General features: G+C 37.7%; 1 protein-coding gene across 1 annotated transcript in view; it reads right to left on the reverse strand.

Annotated features, from left to right (window-relative positions):
- ACSS3 (acyl-CoA synthetase short chain family member 3) overlaps positions 1-21,285 on the reverse strand; it is a 156,255-nt gene that overhangs the window by 2,378 nt on the left and 132,592 nt on the right. The window contains exons 12-15 of the mRNA XM_082742779.1: positions 18,872-18,953; positions 16,580-16,702; positions 986-1,085; positions 721-896 (exon numbers count right to left, since the gene is read on the reverse strand). Coding sequence (XP_082598905.1) covers positions 721-896; positions 986-1,085; positions 16,580-16,702; positions 18,872-18,953 — 481 coding nt within the window. The remainder of the gene's footprint in view (positions 1-720; positions 897-985; positions 1,086-16,579; positions 16,703-18,871; positions 18,954-21,285) is intronic.

The following is a 21,285-nucleotide window of genomic DNA, read 5'->3' on the forward strand; positions in this document are numbered from 1 at the left end:
ACAACTACTATTTACTGCTGCATCACCTTCTGTTAGATCTTGAGGATTAAAGACATGTATATCTATGCACATATAAAGTGCACAAAACTTAAAAAGTATATATATTCTTGAATTAGCCAAATGTTTGCCAAAACAATTTTCACTCACAACAGGAGAAATAATTAGTATATGCATCAATTAGAACTGTTGAAGCATGCATAACCAGCCTCAATTGCTTGCTTTCTCATTTAGTAATAGACATTAATGACTACAATAAAGGACGTTGTGTCTTTAATTCAGTAAGACTGCATTCCCACAATTGTTTGAATTTAACATATTTACTAATAATAGTAAAAATATTTCCACACACAGGTACCTATAATCTCAAAGCATATGCTATTAATTAATCTGTGTTTCCACATCTCTCATTCCCAGAGAGTGGCTATGCGGTTTCCCCCTTTACATTAAAAAAATGCTAATGCCAGGGCACCTGGGTGGCTCAGTGGGTTAAAGCCTCTAACTTCAACTCAGGTCATGGTCCCAGGGTCCTGGGATCGAGCCCCGCATTGGGCTCCCTGCTCAGCAGAGAGCCTGCTTCCTCCTCTCTCTCTCTGCCTGCCTCTGTGCCTACTTGTAATCTGTCTGTCAAACCAATAAATAAAATTTTTTAAAAAATGCTAATGCCAAAGAAGTGGGGAGAAACGTTTCAGAACCTGACATTAAATATTTTTGATAATTTACCTTATATGGCTTGCCATTGACAAGGGCAGACAGAGCTGACCGGGGAATTTTGCCAGACCTCGTTTTGGGTAACTGTTTGACAAACACTGCATTTCGAAAAGCAGCCACAGGGCCAATGCTCTGTCGAACATGGTTTATAATTTCTTCCAAAACTTGTTCCTCTGTTGTATTTATGTCTAGGGAAAAAGTTCAGATGATAAGCACTGAGTTAACCTTCGCTCATCATTCAGGGTCCAGACACTCAGGGAAGACAAAGATTTCTCACCTTTTCTCAACACGCAGAGTGCTAAGGGGACGTGGCCTTTCAAAGGATCTTCCTTGCCAACAACAGCGCAGTCGGCCACGGTGCCATGGGAAAGGACCGACTGTGAGAGGGAAAAGCATGCGTTTAGAAAATATAGGTGCACGTATATAAGAATACAAATACACACACACGTATGTATGTATGTATTTCAGCTGGGAAAAAAAGTACATGTCCGAGAACACAAAACGTGTAGCTGCCCGTGTGGAAATTACTCCTGATTCACGATTCCTATCATTATAACTGGGGAGACTGAATTGTTAGGACCCCTGTGGTAGTCACTTATAAAGGATAACCATAATTAAGACAAATTACTTTGTTTACCTGGAAAGTGAGGACTTGTTTCTTCATCTCACCTGCTCATTAATGAAGTTGGGGCAAATAAGCAGCAGATGCCACATGGGGACAAATTGCAATGGGCACTCGGAAACAGGTGACCTCACGGTGATGTGGCTTTGGTGCTGGCTACCATAAGAGCACTCCCCAGGGAAATCCAAGGCAGCCCCATGATTAAGCAGTGATTTTATTTATATCTGGTACTGAGCAATGAACAGAGCATTTCTTTTGTTGAGGGACCATCCCGAAGAGAGGATTTCCCGACTTGAAAGAAAAGGCTGGGCATGGCTTCGAAGCCCTGACCTCAGATGATCACGCCAATCGATCACACCGATCACTTTCAAACCGCTTACCCCGAGCTCTAAATATCCTAAGGAACAAAGCGGCTCTCCCTCTGGAATCAAAAGAACCCACAGAGCGACCACATGAGACACAGAAGCTTAGGGCTACAAACACGTTTCTCCCGTGAGGGTGCTCCTAAAAAGGATTGTTCAAAATGTCTTCTTCCCAAAGAGTGATAGGTCTTTAGTGACTGCAAATCCCTAACGGTTAGAGAAAACAGTGGGCGATATACCCACAGCTCCTTTGGCACTTCTTGATCTTTCAGCAAATAGCTTCTAAATCCTTTTCTGTTCCAACCGCTGCACCAGGCTCAGCGGTGAGCAAAAACAGGTGGAGCACGGTCTCAGGACGCTTACAGTCTAATGAAGGAGGGCGATGTTAAAAAGCAAGCACGAGTACTCATTATTAGGAATGTCTAAATATAGAAGTGATAGAGGCTCTGGAGAACTAGCCTGGTTTTTATATGAAAGCCCTAGCAAAAGCAGCCAAAAAACCTTGGGAAATATATGGCAAAAGCGGGAGGATAAACACGGGTCTCCGCGAAGCCTTCAGGAAATGAGAATGAGCTCAGGTCTGCAGGAGGGGTAGACGCTGAGGAGGCAGAGCAGAGAGGCGGGGCCAAGCCCTGAGGAAGGACTTGGCACAAACCATTCCAACCTGAAAGAGATGAATGTGGAAGGAAAGGAGAAAGCAGGACTGAGAAAGGAGCAAGAGGAGAGGAAGGTACAGTGGTAGAAAGGGGCTGGGCTAAGGACTTCCAATTTTAGTAACATTGGAAAGGCAATAAAGCACTTTCTGGAGTTGAGGAGGAGATACAGGCTTTTTATTTGTTTGTTTGAACAGACTTCTTTTTTTTCATAGTTCTAGATTCACAGTGAAACAAAGTGGAAAGCCCAGAGATTTGTTGTGTATGTCCTGCTCCCATATATGCACAGCCTCCCCTGCTCTCAAAATCCCTCACCAGAGTAATATAGCTGTTAGAAACGATGAACCAACATCAATACGTCATTCTCATCTTAATCTAGAGTTCACATTAGAGTCCACACTCGGTGTTACACATTCTATGGGCTTTATGACGTGTGTCCACCATTTTACTGCATTTTACAGAATAGATTCGCTCGCCTAAAAAAATCTCTTGTGCTCTGCTTATTTGTTCTTAGTTCCTGCTAGCCTTTGGCAAACACTGATCTTCTCAGATCAGTCCTTTTTCTGAAAAAGTCCTTTTTCAGAATGCTGGAATATCTATAGTACGTAGTCTTTTCTGTTCGGCTTTTTACTTCAGAGTGTATTCTGAAAAACAAACTTACTTTGCGTTTATTGTGGAGAATAGAGGACTGTTAAGGGTTAGTATTACAGTTTGTTGAAATCGCCCATGAGGCTACACTAGTAGACCAAGCCTATGACAGGGGGTATGAAGATTCTAGAGTTTCTTTAGAGGTAAAATGAACACAATTTTATGACAAATTGGATATGGTGTGAAGAAGAAGGTAGAGATGGTTCTGTGGTTTTTGGCTTGAACAGCTGACTGGATGATACGGTGCCATTTTCTAAGCCAGGAAATACTAGTGAAGGTTGGGGCTTGGAAGGAATGATCAAGTATTAAGTCTTGGAGATGTTCCATGGAAGCACCTTTGAGATACACGAGTCGAGGCGGTTGAGTCTGATGGGAGTCTTAGTCTGGAGATGCACATTTGAATGTCATTAAATGCACAGATGGTAATAAAAGCTGTAGACGTAGATTAGATTAGTTAGGGAGAAAGCAGTGAGAAGAATGTAAGCTATTAGGAACGCCAACATCTAATGGCTACAAGAAAAAGGACCAGCTGCCAAACTAGACTAAAAAGGCACAGCCAGAGAGGAGAAAAATGAGCAGAATCTAGGACATGCCCCTTTCAAGTTCCCAAGTTTCCACGAATTCTTCTTTCATTTATGCCAAGTTGAAAATGAGCCGTCTCTTCTCTGAGCTCCTAGAAGACTCCGTGAACTCCTAACCTGTTCGGTACAAACTCAGTGCACTACCTCACACAGCCCCTAATGCAACGAAGAAATCAGCATCTCCTACATCCTCTTGTTACCAACCACGCTGAAGGACCCAGTTGTAGGAGTTGCCATCCACATAGCTTTTGACTCTGATACTGCTGAGGATAGTATGTGTTCAATGAATTATTTTTGTGCTATACATTTTATTAACTTCATTGCTGAGACAGAGACGTGCACCTCATCTTCCATTAGTTGGGCTTCATGAAAAAGCTTCTGCAAAACACCGACTGTACAGACCATACGACACCATCTTCTCCTGGTGCTTCAATCTGAACTAAGTACTTTCAACAGCTTCCTGATTTGTTAAGATTTTACTTATGGTTTAGGTCCATATGCTTAGAGACAAATTTTATTGCCAAAGATTTGTACTGGTAGGTAGTATAGTCAGTCACAGTCCTTGGAAGAGAATATTTTGTCTATAGCAGATAAGATACAGACTTGGTAAGCCAAATGCTGTCATTCCAATTTAGGATTCCTTGAATGAGTAGAGAAAAACTTTTACCTGCCTAGCCAGGGTTTGTTTAAAAAAAAAATTATATACATATATGTGTGTGTATTTATTTATACATTATATATATTTATATATTATATATTAATATATATATTAAATATATATATTTACATTTATATATTAAAGTTTTCACTGGTGCCATAAGCCTCTCTACTTTAGTTTTTAAAATGCCAGGGTATCTTTTCAAATTACTGTTTAAAAAAATTTCCCATCCAGGTATTTTGTCACCTAACCAGTATAACTATAATTTTAACTAAATCAAACACCAAAATCCTCCAGTTTGCCCTTCTTCCACCTTGTTGCTTTAATTTCGCCATGTTTCCATCCTCAGTGTTAGTATGTTTAGAAGTGGATGGGAAAATGCTAACAGCTTTTCCATATGGGCAGAGTATTTTAACATCAGAAGTAATATATAACACAGTTTTCCACAGTATCAAAGTTTCACATTTTTGCCTAGTTTGTGGACAAACTCGAAAATCTGTGACCTACATAATCATTTACCGGAAATTTATGTCATCTGTAAATGAGGTTCATTTACTAGAGTGGATAAAATACTGTATTAATCCATCAGTGTTAAACAGATGCCATAAAGGGAGGGAGACAGCTTTCTATGTTGGCTCTACAAATAATATTTACATGCCAAATTGTGATTTCAACAACTGAATCGTTAAAAAGGAAGGCATCAAAGTATGTCTTGGCAACATTGAAGGGACAGAGACCAAACAAATGTCCTATGTGGGTAAAAAATATCAAAAGCCACTTTCATATGTTTCCTCCACGTACAATCCACAGAGCATCCGTGACTCGCTGGCAGTTAAGAACTGAAAAAATGATACAACTTGGGAGGTAACTGACTCACCAAAAGTGTGCAATGGTTCCAATTTACGACGTTTTGTCTATAGGTTGGTGTGAAAGCGACACGTGTTCAGGAGAAACTGTATGTCAAATCTTGAATTTCGGTCTTTTCCCAGACTAGTGGTATGCAACAGACACCCCTTTCTTGTGATCCCTGGCAGCGGCGAGAAGCCTCGGCTCCACATCAGCGATTACGCAGTAAACAACGGATACACTTAGAACCACTGGGTACCCGTACAACCATTCTGTTTTCCTTTTCAGTACCATAGTCAATAAATTACACGAGGTACTCAACACTTAATTATAAAGTCTGCTTTGTGTTAGATGAATTCACTCAGCTGTAGGCTAATGTAGGTGTTCTGAGCATATTTAAGGTAGCTTAAGCTAAGTTATGACTTTTGCCAGGTTAAGTGTATTAAATGCATTTTTAATTTATGGTATTTTCATTTTAGATAGGTTTAACCTCTTTCTCAAGTGGAGGAATATCTGTATAAATATAGATAAGAGGGAAATGCCTGTCATTTGTTGTTTCTGAGATACTGTCATTTTTTTTTAAACCAAAACTTTTATAATACTCAAATTAAAACTTTACAAGTGGGCTAAAAACTAAACATGTATTAAATGCATGTGCCACAATAGTACCATGTGCCCCACATAGAAAAATAATTTGATCTTTCTGAAAAACAAGTCATATTGAAAATTAATCATAGAATGAAAAACCTCTATTTCCTAGATCGTTTTTTTTCTCTAAAATTAAATATTTTAAAATAGTTTTTGATTTGTAGTTCATTTTAGTATTAAACATTATATTAATAGATTTTAAACTGCCATTCTAGTTCTTCGTTTATCATATTGGACAGTAGGTGTCTCAAGTAACAGAATAAGATATCAATAAAATACCTTTTAAATCAGTTAAAATTGCAAGCACATATGACAATTTATATTTGATGAAAAACATATAAACAAAAGTATATACACTAAACACAATAGAATGGTTGGGGAAGAATGAAGAATAAGAGTAAGAGGTAACAATAAAGGAATGGATCAATTAAAAAATGAAAAAAACAAGAGGGTGTTTTTTTAATATACTATATATTAAGGAGCATAATTAACAATCTTCTCTATCATGGGTTCACAAAATATTAATTTATTTGCATTTTAGTTTATTTTAGGGGCAGTGGTTCCACTTTGGATGCAAATTATAATAACCAAAAGAGCTTTTAAAAAATGCCTACACTTGGACTCAATCCCTTGATATTCTGGATTAAGTGTTGGGTGGAAATTAGGCATATGTATTTTTTTGTGATTAAACATTGCAAAATGAACACATCTGTGTATTTAATCCAAGAAATTGAGTATTACCAGCATCCCAGATGATCTTCTCATTTGGACAGTTGCACTTGTAAGAGATCCAGATGTGATTCTAATGTTTATGCAAGGTTGAGGTCCATCCTCATAGTTCATCCTCAGGCTGATGCCTTCTTGTCTTACGGTATTATATCTCTCACATTTTGTGCTTAATATTTAATATTCCAAGCATCATTTTTTCATAGTGGGTAGCGCTGATTTGTAAACCTTCCTTGTCCTTATATCTTTAAAATTTATTTTGTTAAATTTGATTGATAGATTAACTATATAATTATTATTTAAAATCATTTCCCACTCAAATTTGATAGCATTTTCCACTGTCTTTTAAAATTTTTAATTTAAATTCAGTTAATTAACATATAGTATATTATTAATTTCAGAGGTAGGGTTCAGTGTTTCTTCAGTTTTATATAATACCTAGTGCTCATTACCTCACAAGCCCTCCTTAATGTCCATCACCCAGTCACCCTATCCCCCAAGCCCCCTCCACTCCTTAGTTTGTTTCCTATGATTAAGAGTCTCTTATGGTTCATCTCCCTCTCTGATTTCATCTTTTTTATTTTTCCCTCTTCCCCTATGATTCTACGTTTTTGTTTCTTAAACTCCACATTTGAAAGAAATCATATAATTGTCTTTCTCTGACTTATTTTGCTTACCCTCTAGTTCCATCCACATTACACCAAATGGCAAGATTTCATTTTTTTGATGGCTCAAAAGTATTTCATTGTGTGCATATAAAAATGGATAATATATATTTATATATATTATAATGTATATAATGTATAATATATATTATATATAAAATGGGTATATATATCCATATATATATTATGGATAAATAAAATGTGTGTGTGTGTATATATATATATACATATATATATATGAATGGATAAAGAAGATGTACATATATACATAGGCAGGTCTTCTTTATCCATTCATCTGTTGATGGACATCTGGGTTCTTTCCATAGTTTGGCTATTGTGGACATTGCTGCTATAAACATTGCGTTGTAGGTGCCCCTTCGGATCACTACATTTGTATCCTTGGGGAGGTACCTAGTAGTGCAATTTCTAGGTCTAAGGGTAGCTCTATTTTCAACTTTTTTTTTTTTTAATATTTTATTTATTTATTTGACAGACAGAGATCACAAGTAGGCAGAGAGGCAGGCAGAGAGGGAGGAGGAAGCAGGCTCCCTGCTGAGCAGAGAGCCGGATGCGGGGCTGGATCTCAGGACCCGGGGATCATGATCTGAGCCGAAGGCAGAGGCTTTAACCCACTGAGCCACCCAGGCGCCCCTATTTTCAACTTTTTGAGGAACCTCCATATTGTTTTCCAGAGTGACTTTACCAGTTTGCATTCCCACCAACAGTGTAAGAAGGTTTCCCTTTCTCTGTATCCTCACCAACATCTGTCATTTCCTGTCTTGTTAATTTTCGCTATTCTGTAACTGGTGTGAGATGGTATCTTACTGTGGTTTTGATTTGTATTTCCCTGATGCCAAGTAATGTTGAGCATTTTTTCATGTGTCTGTTGGCCATATGGGTGTCTTCTTTGGAGAAGTGTCTGTTCATGTCTTCTGTCCTTATCTTGATTTAATTATTATTCTTTGGGTGTTGAGTTTGATAAATTCTTTATAGATTTTGATATTAGCCCTTTATCTGATATGTCATTTGCAAATATCTTCTCCCATTCTGTTGGTTGTCTTTTGGTTTTGTCGACTGTTTCCTTTGCTGTGCAAAAGATTTTGATCTTGATGAAGTCCATTCTTTCATTTTTGTCTTTGTTTGTTTCCCTTGCCTTTGGAGACGTGTCTAGCAAGAAGTTGCTGTGACCGAGGTCAAAGAAGTTGCTGCCTGTGTTCTCCTCCTGGATTTTGACGGATTCCTGTCTCACATTTAGGTTGTTCATCCATTTTGAGTCTATTTTTGTGTATGCTGTAAGGAAATGGTCCAGTTTCATTCTTCTGCATGTGGCTGTCCAATGTCCCAACACATTTGTTAAAGAGACCTTTTTTCCATTAGATATTCTTTCTTGCTTTGTTGAGAACTCAGTTGATCATAGAGTTGAGGGTCCATTTCTGGGTTTTGCATTCTGTTCCATTGATCTATGTGTCTGTTTTTGTGTCAGTATCAGACTGTCTTGATGATTACAGTTTTGTAATAGAGCTTGAAGGGGGTACTATCATTTTTGTGTAAATTTTAATGGATTTGAAAGATTCTATGACTTTAGCGGTTAAATTACAAAGATTTTTAATTATGCTTTTAATTGTAGAAGTATTAGTTTAAATCAAGCACCTTCAGAGGTGCAAGGATCCAGTATTTGGTAGGAGATTGCCTCTGCAATGGGAAGAATAATACTTCTTCATTCCCTCTGATATTGGAGTCATCTAGGAAACTGTTAGTTTCCACATTATCATCAATATCTATATTTATACTTAGGAAAATATTCAGCAATCTTACAACTATTTAAAGCCAATAGTCATTTAATGCTGGGTAGAACTGAAATTACATGGCATCTTTGCTGAATACATACTTTATGGAAATATATTCAATCCTGAAGAAATCACTCCTAAAAATAGCAAACAAAATAGCTAACTTAGAAAACAAACAGTGAAACTTTGGTTCAAATAACCTTCCAAAGGGCAAACTGCAATGAACACAGCTCTAGGATTTAAGTGCAGTAATTTAACAGCAGATTTCCAAGTTCCCAAGGATACTAGTAGGATTATTTAACAAAATGAAACTTAAGCTACAAGTGAAAGAATGAAACCAGGGAGCCTAATTTGTTCCCTGGAGGTGTCTCCACATGAAACCTGCCCACAACAGTGAAAGAGAACCAAGCAAGAAGGACCACATTAGCTCCTAGTAATTTTGGCTCCTAAGACCTGAAATAGCAGATTTCACACCCACTTTTCCTAAGGACATTTTGAACTTCCACTAGAGTATCCTAAGTGTCTATCTAGATGCCAGGCTCTCAAACATTAATCAACTTTTCAAATAGATATGATTATTACTTAATAGTTACAGATGGCCCTTACATGTATTGAGATTTGCAAGGATAAGATCCTCTTAAATTTATAAAAGCTATTCTAGAACTCTATTTTCTTATGATGAGAACAGAAAAGAACGTACAGTTTCCTGAAATGTTTTTAATGTAGTAATTTTAATAGAATTTGTTTGATTTAGTCTTATATAAAGTAATGCACATGTCATATTTTACTTTAAGAAACTGGAAAGACACTATTTTCACTATATATAAAAGCAACATTCAGTCTATTTTTAATTATTGCAAATGAGAGTCCCACGAATTAAGACCCTCCAATCATATTTCAAAAACCCAAATTGGAATCTGGAATTCAGAATTGACAATTGAGAATCCTAAGGAGAGTCCCGGAGATCATTTACAAATAAAGTAAGGTTTGGGTACTTTTAATAAATGTTGGTTATATCATCAATAAAAATAATAAAAATATGTATGTAAAAACATACACATTAATAATCAATGTTAAGCAATTTTGCTAAGAGGTGAGAAAAATCCAGTAAAGAATGTTAGTTCAAAACTTTCTAATAGATGCCAACATAAACTTGATATGAACTGAGGTATTAACTTCCTTATTAGACATACATTTACAGTAGAGTTAATAATTTAATTTAATCATTTAATTCATATAAAGGGAGACGTTCACATCAAGAAGGCTGATGGGTGATTCTGTGCTATAAGTACTCCAAGACCCAGTGACAAAATTCCTGTTGGAAACCATTGATTCTAGCATGCTTATCTTTTTTTTCCCCCAATTTTGTCATTTTACTGCCTACCTTCTGTCTGTCTCATTCTCTGATTACATACAATGAGAAGGATGTCAGTGGAAACATATTAAAGCATATATTTAAATAGGTTGATACTTCTCTTTTTTGTTCTAAAAATAAGAGAGAACCAAGAACTTTCACTGATAATAAAAGCTTTGCATATGTAATCTCCATATTTTGATTAGCTGACTCTGCCAGAAATGCAGGTGGAATATTAGAGGTAATCTCTTACAGGCAAGAAATTAAAAGTTCATGCAACCAGAACCACCTTTTGCCAACACACCAAAACACATGAAGCGTGAATTTCAATTTCAGGTTATCACAAAATTCACAGTAGGTTAAAAATAAGATCATATTATAATAGCACACGAAGCCACTTACTCCAAAATATTACATAAAAATCTTTCCTTTTACTCAGCTTATATTACATTGTCACACGCACAAAGCCAAGTGACGAGAGGCATTAAACTATTTTGTTTTCGCCGAAAATAAATGACTTTTAAAGAAGGTGATCATCTTCAGATTATAGGAAGGAGAACTCAGCTTTGATTCTGCATGTTCTGATCCCATGGAATTATTTTTAAACATTGTTTTTCATTTAAACTTTGTTCTACTCCATTTAAACTTATTCTGGGTTTGGTTCTGAAAATGATGGAATAAATAGGTTCCATCTTATCACGTTTACTAATTGCAATGAAAAACTCTGGGCTAAAAAAACAGATCAGATGACTCTATTAAAATTATAAGAACTTGAGACACAACCTCCTTTTTCGATTTGTTTATTTGGAGGTTTTGGGTTTTGTTATCATTATGGTTTGTTTCTTTGTTTTGCCTCCTATATATTCTGGCCCGGGTACTAGAGCAGCCCAAAAGGTGAACTGCCGATAAGTGCGGACAGACAGAAAAGCCCAAAGAAATGTCTGTCTCTACTGAAGCCCAGGGAAAGGAGCAGAGGATCTGGGAAACAATCCTTTTCAATCTACCTCCCTATTCCAGATGAACACCCACAGAGAAGCAGTTCCCTTCTTCCTTCCTATAGAGCTGTAGAAACCTTGTTGACTCTCCGCACCCTACTCCAAGTGAATGCCAGCAAAAGAGCTGGGTCCTTCCCCTTCTCCACTACTGGTGTGCAGCCTGTGGGAGGGAACCCTTGAGGGATGCCAGCCCCAAACACATGCACACACCCTGGGAGCCTAGAAAGATTCAGAGTCATTTGTGACACCCCCACCCCCACTCTACCTCCCAGCTATCCAGTCCCTGAGGAGATCCCTGGTAACTTGCTCTGCTCTACACCAAGCAAGTGCTACCAAGAGACAGTCTCATCCTCTGCCCAGGGATGCTGTGAACGTAGAATATGGAGTATTGACCCTTGATAAGAGCACAGGGAATACAGCCCTGACTTTTTACCCAAAATAGCAGCAATGGGGAACCTTGGAAATCAGAAAGTGATGAGTAGGTTATGGAGAGGAAGGAGTTGGAGAAAGGGATACTTAAAATCTGTGTATGAAGTCCTGAGCCTACCCCATGCACCCCAGACATGGTGCATGCAGGAATCCAACCAGATTCAGCACAGTGTAGATTCTGAACACTTAACTCAAGTTTCAGGTTGGCCTCTGAGAGAGAAACAAGTGACATGCACCAAAATAGCACTGCAAAGAGTGAAAATCAAATGGACATTGGAACCACAGTCCACAGAAAGTGAGCAGGGACAGGTGGTCTGTTCTTAACTAAATAAGTCATCACAGCAACACAAATCCACGAGATTTCAACAGGATCCAGAATCTCATAATGCAATATTCAAAATGTCTAGGATAAAAATATAAAATTACAGGACATAAGAGGAATCAGGAAAACCTAAAACTCTCTTAAAAAAAAAAAAAATCGGGTCATGCTCCCTATGAGTCAATAGATGCCAATGCCAAGATGACCCAAATATTAGAATGATCAGACAAAAATTTTAATGCAGCTATTATAATGGGCTATTTGGCTCCTGGAGATTTTATTTACATATCAAAGAGTTGAGTTTGGAATAAGGCCTTACATTTGGAAGGAGACCTTCTAATGGGGGGTGGAAGGTCAATGTCTCCTTGCCCTTTACAAGCCCACAAAAATTATCTTCCTCATCTCTCTTCTAGGAACTGTCCGGCTGGCACTTCTGTAGTACCTAAGGCTAGAACATAAAAGGGCAATGACACACTTATTATCAAGAAATATGTCTTTGACCCTAACACCTCATTTGCACATTCAGTATAAAATTAACAAAGATGGGGGCTCATGGGTGGCTCAGTGGGTTAAAGCCTCTGCCTTTGGCTCGGGTCAAGATCCCAGGGTCCTGGGATCAGCCAGAGTCAGGCTCTCTGCTCAGCGGGGAGCCTGCTTCCCTTCCTCTCTCTCTGCCTGCCTATCTGCCTATTGGTGATCTCTGTCTGTCAAATAAATAAATAAAATCTTAAAAAAATTTTTTTTTAAAGTTAACAAAGATGAATACTAAAAACCCAACAACAGCCATGGTGCCAGAAGAATGGGCAAACATTCTTGGAATGAAAGGGAGCACAGTTTTCAGTAAAGAAACAGAAGCTACAAAAAAAGAATGAAATGACTTAAAAGAAGGGAGATAGGGGTCTAGGAGAGGAGTGAAAAAAGTAAAAAAGAAAACTAATAAACTGATAGGCATAAATATAAATTTATGAATAATTTATTTAAATGTAAATGGTCTAAAATCATCAGTTAAAAGATATAGACTGCAGACTGGATAAAAATAAAAGTAAGACCCAACTGTATGCACAGTAAGTCCACAGAAAGCATAATGATCGAGATGGATCTCTACAGATTCATAATGATCCAGATGAAAGGGCAGCAAAAGGTAAATGACAGAAACACTATTCAAAAAAGATGAAACGGCTATGTGATTACCACACATGACCAACTTCAGAACAAAGAAAGTTACTATAGATGTTTAAAAAAAATCAATACATAAAAACATAAGGTTTATGCCAGTGACATAAGGCTAAAGAGTTGGAAATAAATTAATGCAATTCATGTATTAAAAAAGCAGAAAAAGCATTTGGCAAAATCCAGTGTTCATTCAAGACTCTTAAAAAAATCTCATCAAGGGACGCCTGGGTGGCTCAGTGGGTTAAGCCGCTGCTTTCGGCTCAGGTCATGATCTCAGGGTCCTGGGATCAAGTCCCACATCGGGCTCTCTGCTCAGCAGGGAGCCTGCTTCCTCCTCTCTCTCTCTGCCTGCCTCTCTGCCTACTTGTAATCTCTCTCTGTCAAATAAATAAATAAAATATTTAAAAAAAAAAATCTCATCAAAATAGGAACAAATGAATCTTAACTTGATAAAGTTTATCTACAGAAATACCTTCATTTCATTAAGAATGAAACATCATTCTTAATGGTAAGGTATTAAATGTTTTTAACCTAAGATCAGAAAGAAGACAAGGGTGTCTGCTCTCACCACTGTTATTCCATGTCACACTGGAAGTTTTAGCCAGTCCAAGAAGGCAAGAAAAAGGAATAAAAGGCATTTAGACTGAAAAGAAAGCAATAAAACTATCTCTATTCACAGACAACATGATTTTCTACATAGGAACTCTCAAAAATCTACAAAAAAAATGCATGATCAGTTCAGGAAATTCAATAGCATTTCTATCCACTAGCAGTGAAAATTTAGAAACTAAAACTTCAGAAAAGATTATATTTATAGTAGCTTAAAAATTAAATACTTAGGTGTAAATCTGTATAGCAAAAAGTATAAGATGTCAATGGAACATATTCAAAAAAACCTAAAGAGGGGTGCTTAGGTGGCTCAGTCTGTTAAGCATTTCCCTTCAGCTCAGGTCATGATCCCAAGGTCCTGGGATCAAGCCCCGCATAAGGCTCCCAGTTCAGTGGGGTGTCTGCTCCTCCCTCTCCCTTTCCATCTGTGCATGTGGTCTTTCTCTTTCTCTCTTCCTCTCTCAGATAAATAAATAAATAAATAAATAAATAAATAAATAAATAAATCTTTTTTAAAAAGACCTTAAGGAGTGGAGGCACATATAAAATTCTTGGATTAGAAATTTCCATATGGATCAGATATCAGTTTTTCCCAAAAGAATCTATGATTTAATACAGTCGTAATAAAAATCCACTGTAACTACAAAAGGTTCATTCTGAAATATATGTGGAAAAGTAAAGAAATTAGAACATCCAAAACAGTTTTGAAAAAGAAGAGCAAATGTGAATACTATTCAACTTTAAGGCATTCCAAAGCTATAGTATCAAGACAGAATAGTATTGGTAAAAAGATAAACACATAAAATAATGAAATAGAAGAGATACTCTAGAAATACACTCAAATACTATCAGCTGATTGGACAAAGGTGCAAAGGAAATTCAAAGGAGAAATGCAGCCTTTGCAATAATTGAATCTTGGAACCATTGACATCCATATTAAAAAATAATTATAATCCTCAACCTACATTTGTATCATACACACACACGAAAACTCAAAATGTAAATGTAAACTGATACAAAATGCAAAATAATAAAGCAAATGTAAAACATGAAACTATAAAACTCTAAGGTCAAAACAAAGGAGAAATATTTATGATCTTGGATGAGGAAAGAGTTCTAAGATATAATGCCAAAATTATGATCTGTCAAAGAAAAAATTATCAGTGAATTTGACCTCATCAATATGAAAAATACTTCTGCTCTGTAAGGACACTTTGAAGAGAACAAAAAGACTAGCAACAGACTGAAAGACAGTATTTGCAAATCATGTATTAGATAAAGGACTCTCAAAACTGAACAATAGGAAAACAACCTACATTTTAAAAAATGGGCAGAACATTTTTTAAAAGATTTTATTTATTTGTGAGGGAAAGAGAGAGAGAGAGAGTGAGCGTGTACAAGCAAGGGGGAGTGGCAGGCAGAGGGAGAAGCAGGTTCCCCACTGAGCAGGGACCCCAATGGGGGACTCAATCCCAGGACCCAGGGATCATGACCTGAGCTGGAGGCAGACACTTAACCCCCTGAGCCACTCAGGTGCCCCTTGCATTTCAACAGGTATCTTATCAAAGAAGATATGTGGATGAGAAATAAGCATGTCAAAAGATGCCCAACATCATTAAGGCATTATGGAAAAGTAAAAGTAATGACATACCATTACACATCTAATAGAATGGTTTAAATAAAGAATAATGATAATGCCAAGTATAGATGAAGATGGGAAGAAACAGAAATACTCAAACACTGCTGGTGAGAATGTAAAATTGTGTAGCCATTCAGAAAAGAGTTTGACAGTTTCTTATAAACTTAAACATACACTCACCACATAACTAAGTCAACTCACGATAGGTACTTATCCTGGAAAAAAAAAAAAAACTAATCTTGCCCCAAAACACATACATGAATGTATATATTATTTAAAATTGTTTCAAACTAGAAACAATTCAAATATCCTTCAGTGAATGAATGGATACAGAAACTGGCTAGTACATCTACAAATGAAAATACTAAAAGCAATATGAACAAATCATGATGCACACAAAAACTTGGATACATCTCGAATGTATTTTTCTAAATGAAATAGCCTAGTCTCCAAATATTATGTAACTGTATAAGTCCATTTATATGACATTCTAGAGAAGCAAAAACATAGAAACAGAAAAATCAGTAGTCACCAGGGATGGGGAGGGTCAGAATACGAAGGTCAATGTTAAAAGAGAATTCTTCAGCAGTGTTGACATTTTTGTGTATCCTACCTGTGGTGAAGGTTCCAAGAATCTATACAAGTATAAAAACTCATAGTATTGTACAACAATCAAGTGGATTTTTCACTATGTAAGTATACAAATTAAATACATAATATTAAAAAAAACTTCTGGAGACATTGCAACAATGTATTTACTTTGGAAGAAAATTCTTAGGATTTAAGAGTACAGTAAAATGTTTAAATCTCATACCAGTTAAAGATGGTATGCAAACCAGGTTATTAAGCAAGAGAAAATCAAGAAGCTAGAGGCAATCAAGTAGCAAGGATCAAGAAGCAAGAGTATATAAGCTCTCCTATAAATAACACATAAATGTAGCTTCTTAAAATTCCTCCCTACCACCTAGACAGAGATCAGGGAGTGTGGAGAACAGGAGGATTTACACAAGAGGAAGTGAGGTGAGACAGATATGAGAATAACCTAGCCTTTGCATCAAATGAAGGGTAATTTTCCAGGTACACTACTTAACCTCAATTACTGACTTCAGCTCTGTTCTCAGTACCACCTGGAACAGAAAATCCATACTTATCTATACCTCTTCAATAGCACCTGCAGAAATCCTGTGACCCGCAACATTTATCACGTCATCAACTCGAGACATAACATATAAATAGCCTTCTTCGTCCATGTAACCAGCATCCATGGTGTCATAGTATCCCTGAAAATAAGAATCAATAATGTCTAATTAGCATGTATTGCTAGGTAATGCAATCATTTAAGTTTGGTATAATATAAAATGTGATAGAAATGGATTAATGGCATGCATTTAACTTTTCTTCATTCCTAGGCTATGGAATTAAACTCCTTTTGATTTTGATAACTTACTAGAATCTCTTTGCTCCACTAATAGCCAGGAATAAATTTAAGCATTCTTATATATATATAAGTTAGATGTTTGAACTTAGAGTTGTGAAGGTTAGGAACTCAATTTTTTTTAATGGAGAAGTAACAGTTCAATATTTCCAACATACTTTGGTATTAGAAAGTACTTCTTTGATGGATTTCTTCTTTAATTATATTAATTTTTAAAACTTTTAAAGTTCTCTATAAATAATTACAAAATACAGCGCTAGTTTATTAACATGAATTTGGATTAGACCCGAGCTTCCATGAAATGTAATAATAGGGATAAAATTTAATTTTTAATCAACTCAAAGTAGCAGCACATCTTCACTGGTCCAGGAATCACAACAGAATGAAGAATCAAGAAGAATAAGAAGTAGAACAAAATATTACTTCCAATGCTTTTCAGTTATCTTGACAGTTACATTAACGAGCACGGGCTTTAGGAACAATTCAGATGAGTCACTATTTGAGCCTCTTACTCTGAGACTCAGGGTGCTCCTCTGTTACACAGGGTAGTGGGCTCTACCCTATAAGCTTCTCCGAAGCACAGATGAGATGGTGTATCTAAGGACAGCAGGCCCTGGCCCACCGTAAGCCCTCAGTAACTGGCCGCTCTGACTGCCACTTCTGTTGGACAGAAAACCTGGAGTACAGTTACAGAGCATGGACCGTGGAACTGGACTTTATGAGCTCCATTTTGAGCTCCAACACTTCTAAACTCCAGGCAATTTACTCAACCTTTTTGAGCGGTGATTAAGCCCTTAGATGAGAAGTCTGAAGTCAGGGTAACAAGGCAAGACTATTTACAGAGTCACTCCACATAGGTTAACTGTAAACGGAGACTCTGAAGGAGCTTTTGGTGATAAAGGTGCCCGTGTTGAAACCACAGGCACACCTTCTTTGCTATTGTCAGGTGTTATTCATCACATCAGGACTCTGATGATTTAACCAGAGGCCCATCGGGCAGATAGACTGGACTGGCAGAGCTCAGCTCTGCTGACAAATCTTCCCAGCCACGGTCAGTCGGGGGCTGCTTTAACCTCAGCTGCTGAGGTCATTTAATTTCACGATCTCTTTCTAAAGGAAGCTCCTTTAAATCTTGTCATTGGTCGGCTTGACTAGGTCACCTGTCCTTCACTCAAAAATAATCAAGATAAAATGCTGAACAGGGAGACTTGTTTTTGTTTTTATATGAAATGCTAACCATTCTCTTATTTTTTTTTCTTTTCGCCTACTGCCTAATGAGAACCAAGAATCTCTTGGAAAGAAATAGAAGTCAAAGGACAGCAGCAATATGATGGCGGGACCTGACGTGTATCATCAGTAAAGCATTGTTATAAACACAAAACACATCACCATGATGTGGAGAAACAGGTAAATAACAAGACAAAAAGTAGAACACTTTTTGTCATCCAGGTGGCTGGAATTTGTGCTATAGGAACACCATGTCTAGCATGTGTCTGTATTTTAAAATGGGAACTTAAAATAAAAAGCTAGGAGAACATTTAAGAACAAATGTCAAAAATAGATAAAAGAATGGAAAAATACAACTGTGGGGAATCCAAATGAACTTTGCTCACATAACCAGCTGTAGAGAAGATTAAGGGATTCTAGGGACAGGGTACAATCTGAGCAGGTGCTCTCAGTCTATAGCAGGATTCAATGCAGGGAGGAATAGAGATAGTCCCCTAAAAGTCTTTAACTTAATAAAAACTTTCCTGATATTGAGGGCTGCTAAATTTCAGGAAAATGTGCTAAGAAGAACAGAAATGTCTATGCCCAGAGACTGATAAAAAATAAATATAAAAATGATTTACTTTAATCATTGTGGTTTGGGCATTCTTGTTTCTGAGATCTGGAACTTGGTCCAGATAAACTTGAAAAGTTGTACTGTTATCTACGATGCCAGGACTAAGTGCTCAACTTAACAGGCAAGAAATACTTTGGAAGGTTTTTTAAAAAAGTATAATAAAGTTCTTACAGGAAATTTCTCAAAGTATAAATGCTTGAATGCCTCCTGATTCTTCCAGAGTCCTGAAAAAGCCCCAGGCGGTAATGGCAACCTTATAGAAAAACAAAGCAGTTAGGATTATGATCAAAGTGGTAATAAAGATAGATTGAGTAGAATAATTTCTAGTGTGATGGATAATTGCAAGTCAATCCCACATTGAAATACAACCCTGAAACCTGCTGGACATATCATGTCTGACTAAGGCTGAAGTAGATGGCCATGCGTATCATTGAGGGATGACTACAGTTTCTGGAAAGGGCACAAAAGAAGCATAACATCTGCAAAAAGGAACCACAAATGCATCACCAAATTACTTTTTAGGACAAATATCCTTCTACCATAGGCAAATAATTTTTTTTAATTAAAAAAAAAATTTAAGTACCAAGCTCCCAACTGCCCCCTCTGCCCATCTCTGTGTGATGAAATGTTCCAATTCAACATTCCACAAACAATCTCATCTTCACAATCAATCTGCCTCAGGGAATTCTCTCTCTCTACGCCCTCTTGCATTCTTCCTTTTTAGGACCATCCCAATGTATGTGATTTCTCATTGGATGAACACATGGAAATACTGGAGAATATGAAATATAACCTATCATATGATCATTGTCTTTCTCTGATTGACTTGTTTCACTTAGCATAATGCCCACTGATTTGAGGAATTTGAGAAACAAGATAGAGGATCATGGGGAAAGGGAGGGAAAAAAATGAAACAAGATGAAACCGGAGAGGGAGACAAACCATCAGAGACTCTGAATCTCAGGAGACAAACTGAGGGTTGCTGAAGGGGAGGGGGCTGGGAGGGATGGAGTGGCTGGGGGATGGACACGGGGAAGGGCATGTACTATGGTGAGTGCTGTGAATTGGGTAAGACTGGTGATTCACAGACCTGTACCCCTAAAACAAATAATACATTGTATGTTAATAAAAAATAATAAATGTGTTGTTTAAAAATGATAAAATAAAATATAAGATAGGATGTGCCCTTCTTTTCAATCAATTTGCTCTTATATTTCTTGCTTTCCTCCATAATCTGGAACAGGTGTTCTACACCTGGCAGGGCTCCATCTTTGTCTGTCTGTCTGTACAGGTAAATGAACAAGTTCTCACACTGGTCCCCTGCGGGAGGTGTCCCCTAACGAAAATAACCACTCAGATTGCTTTCTGGACACAAGACCCTTTTAGATGCTTTAACGTTGGGAAATTGAGATATTGTGAAACTCAAGGAATTTCAAAAAACTTCCCTCTCCAGGCTCATGCCATAAAAAATACGAAGTGAGGTAACGACTTCCCAGAACTGATGCTGAGAATACTGGAAACAAAGTAGACAGGCCACATGAGGCAATGTCACGCATCCCCTACCCCAATATTAGACCTTTGAGGCTCTGAATTGTATTCTCACATTCTGTCAGACAGAAAGTGCTGCTACAGGTGGGATCGGCGGCCCAGCTCCACCATCCGGCCAGCCTCCCGGTAGGCCCTCCCCTTGAGAGGGTTTCATTTTGTACTATTTTACAATGGAGGAACAAATGCAACATCCGCATTTCTGGGCCTCATGTTGTTGCATAAAATGCATATGAAAGCAGTTTTTAGGAGGCCTGGGTGGCTCAGTGGGTTAAAGCCTCTGCCTTCAGCTCAGGCCATGATCTCAGGGTCCTCTCTGCTCAGCTGGGAGCCTGCTCCCCGCCTCACCCCGCCCCCCCCCCCCCCCCCCGCCTGCCTCTCTGCCTACTTATGATCTCTGTCTGTCAAATAAATAAATAAAATCTTAAAAAAAAAAAAAAAGGAGGGACGCCTGGGTGGCTCAGTGGATTAAGCCGCTGCCTTCGGCTCAGGTCATGATCCCAGCGTCCTGGGATCGAGTCCCACATCGGGCTCCTTGCTCCGCAGGGAGCCTGCTTCTCCCTCTGACTCTGCCTTCCACTCTGTCTGCCTGTGCTCGCTCTCGCTCGCTCTCTCTCTGACAAATAAATAAATAAAATCTTAAAAAAAAAAAACAAAGGAAAGCAGTTTGTAAGGAGAACGACAGAGATTCTGCTGTTGTTACTCTTGCTGTTCATCGCTAAGCCTGCACGTCAAGGCAGAGGCTGAAGATGGTCCCTTTGTGTCCTTGTAACTGACTTTGCTACATCAGTCTCAAGGCTCTATGTATATAATTTCACTTTGTCAGTTTGTTTTTATTGTTAATATTTTATAGACAAGCATAAATCATTCGTTATTAAACATGGAAATAAAATATGAATAGGACAGCCACCAAAATACACTCCATGCAGCAGTATTTTCAGGACGCTGAGGATAAAGAGGGAAGAGGACAGCAGGAAGGGGTGGTAGATGGTAAATCAAAGCCAGTCCAGGCCAGAAGTGATCATAGTAATGAGGGAAGC

This window comes from Mustela nivalis (genome assembly GCF_964662115.1).
Source record: "Mustela nivalis genome assembly, chromosome: 7".
In the NCBI taxonomy this organism is placed as follows: domain Eukaryota; kingdom Metazoa; phylum Chordata; class Mammalia; order Carnivora; family Mustelidae; genus Mustela; species Mustela nivalis.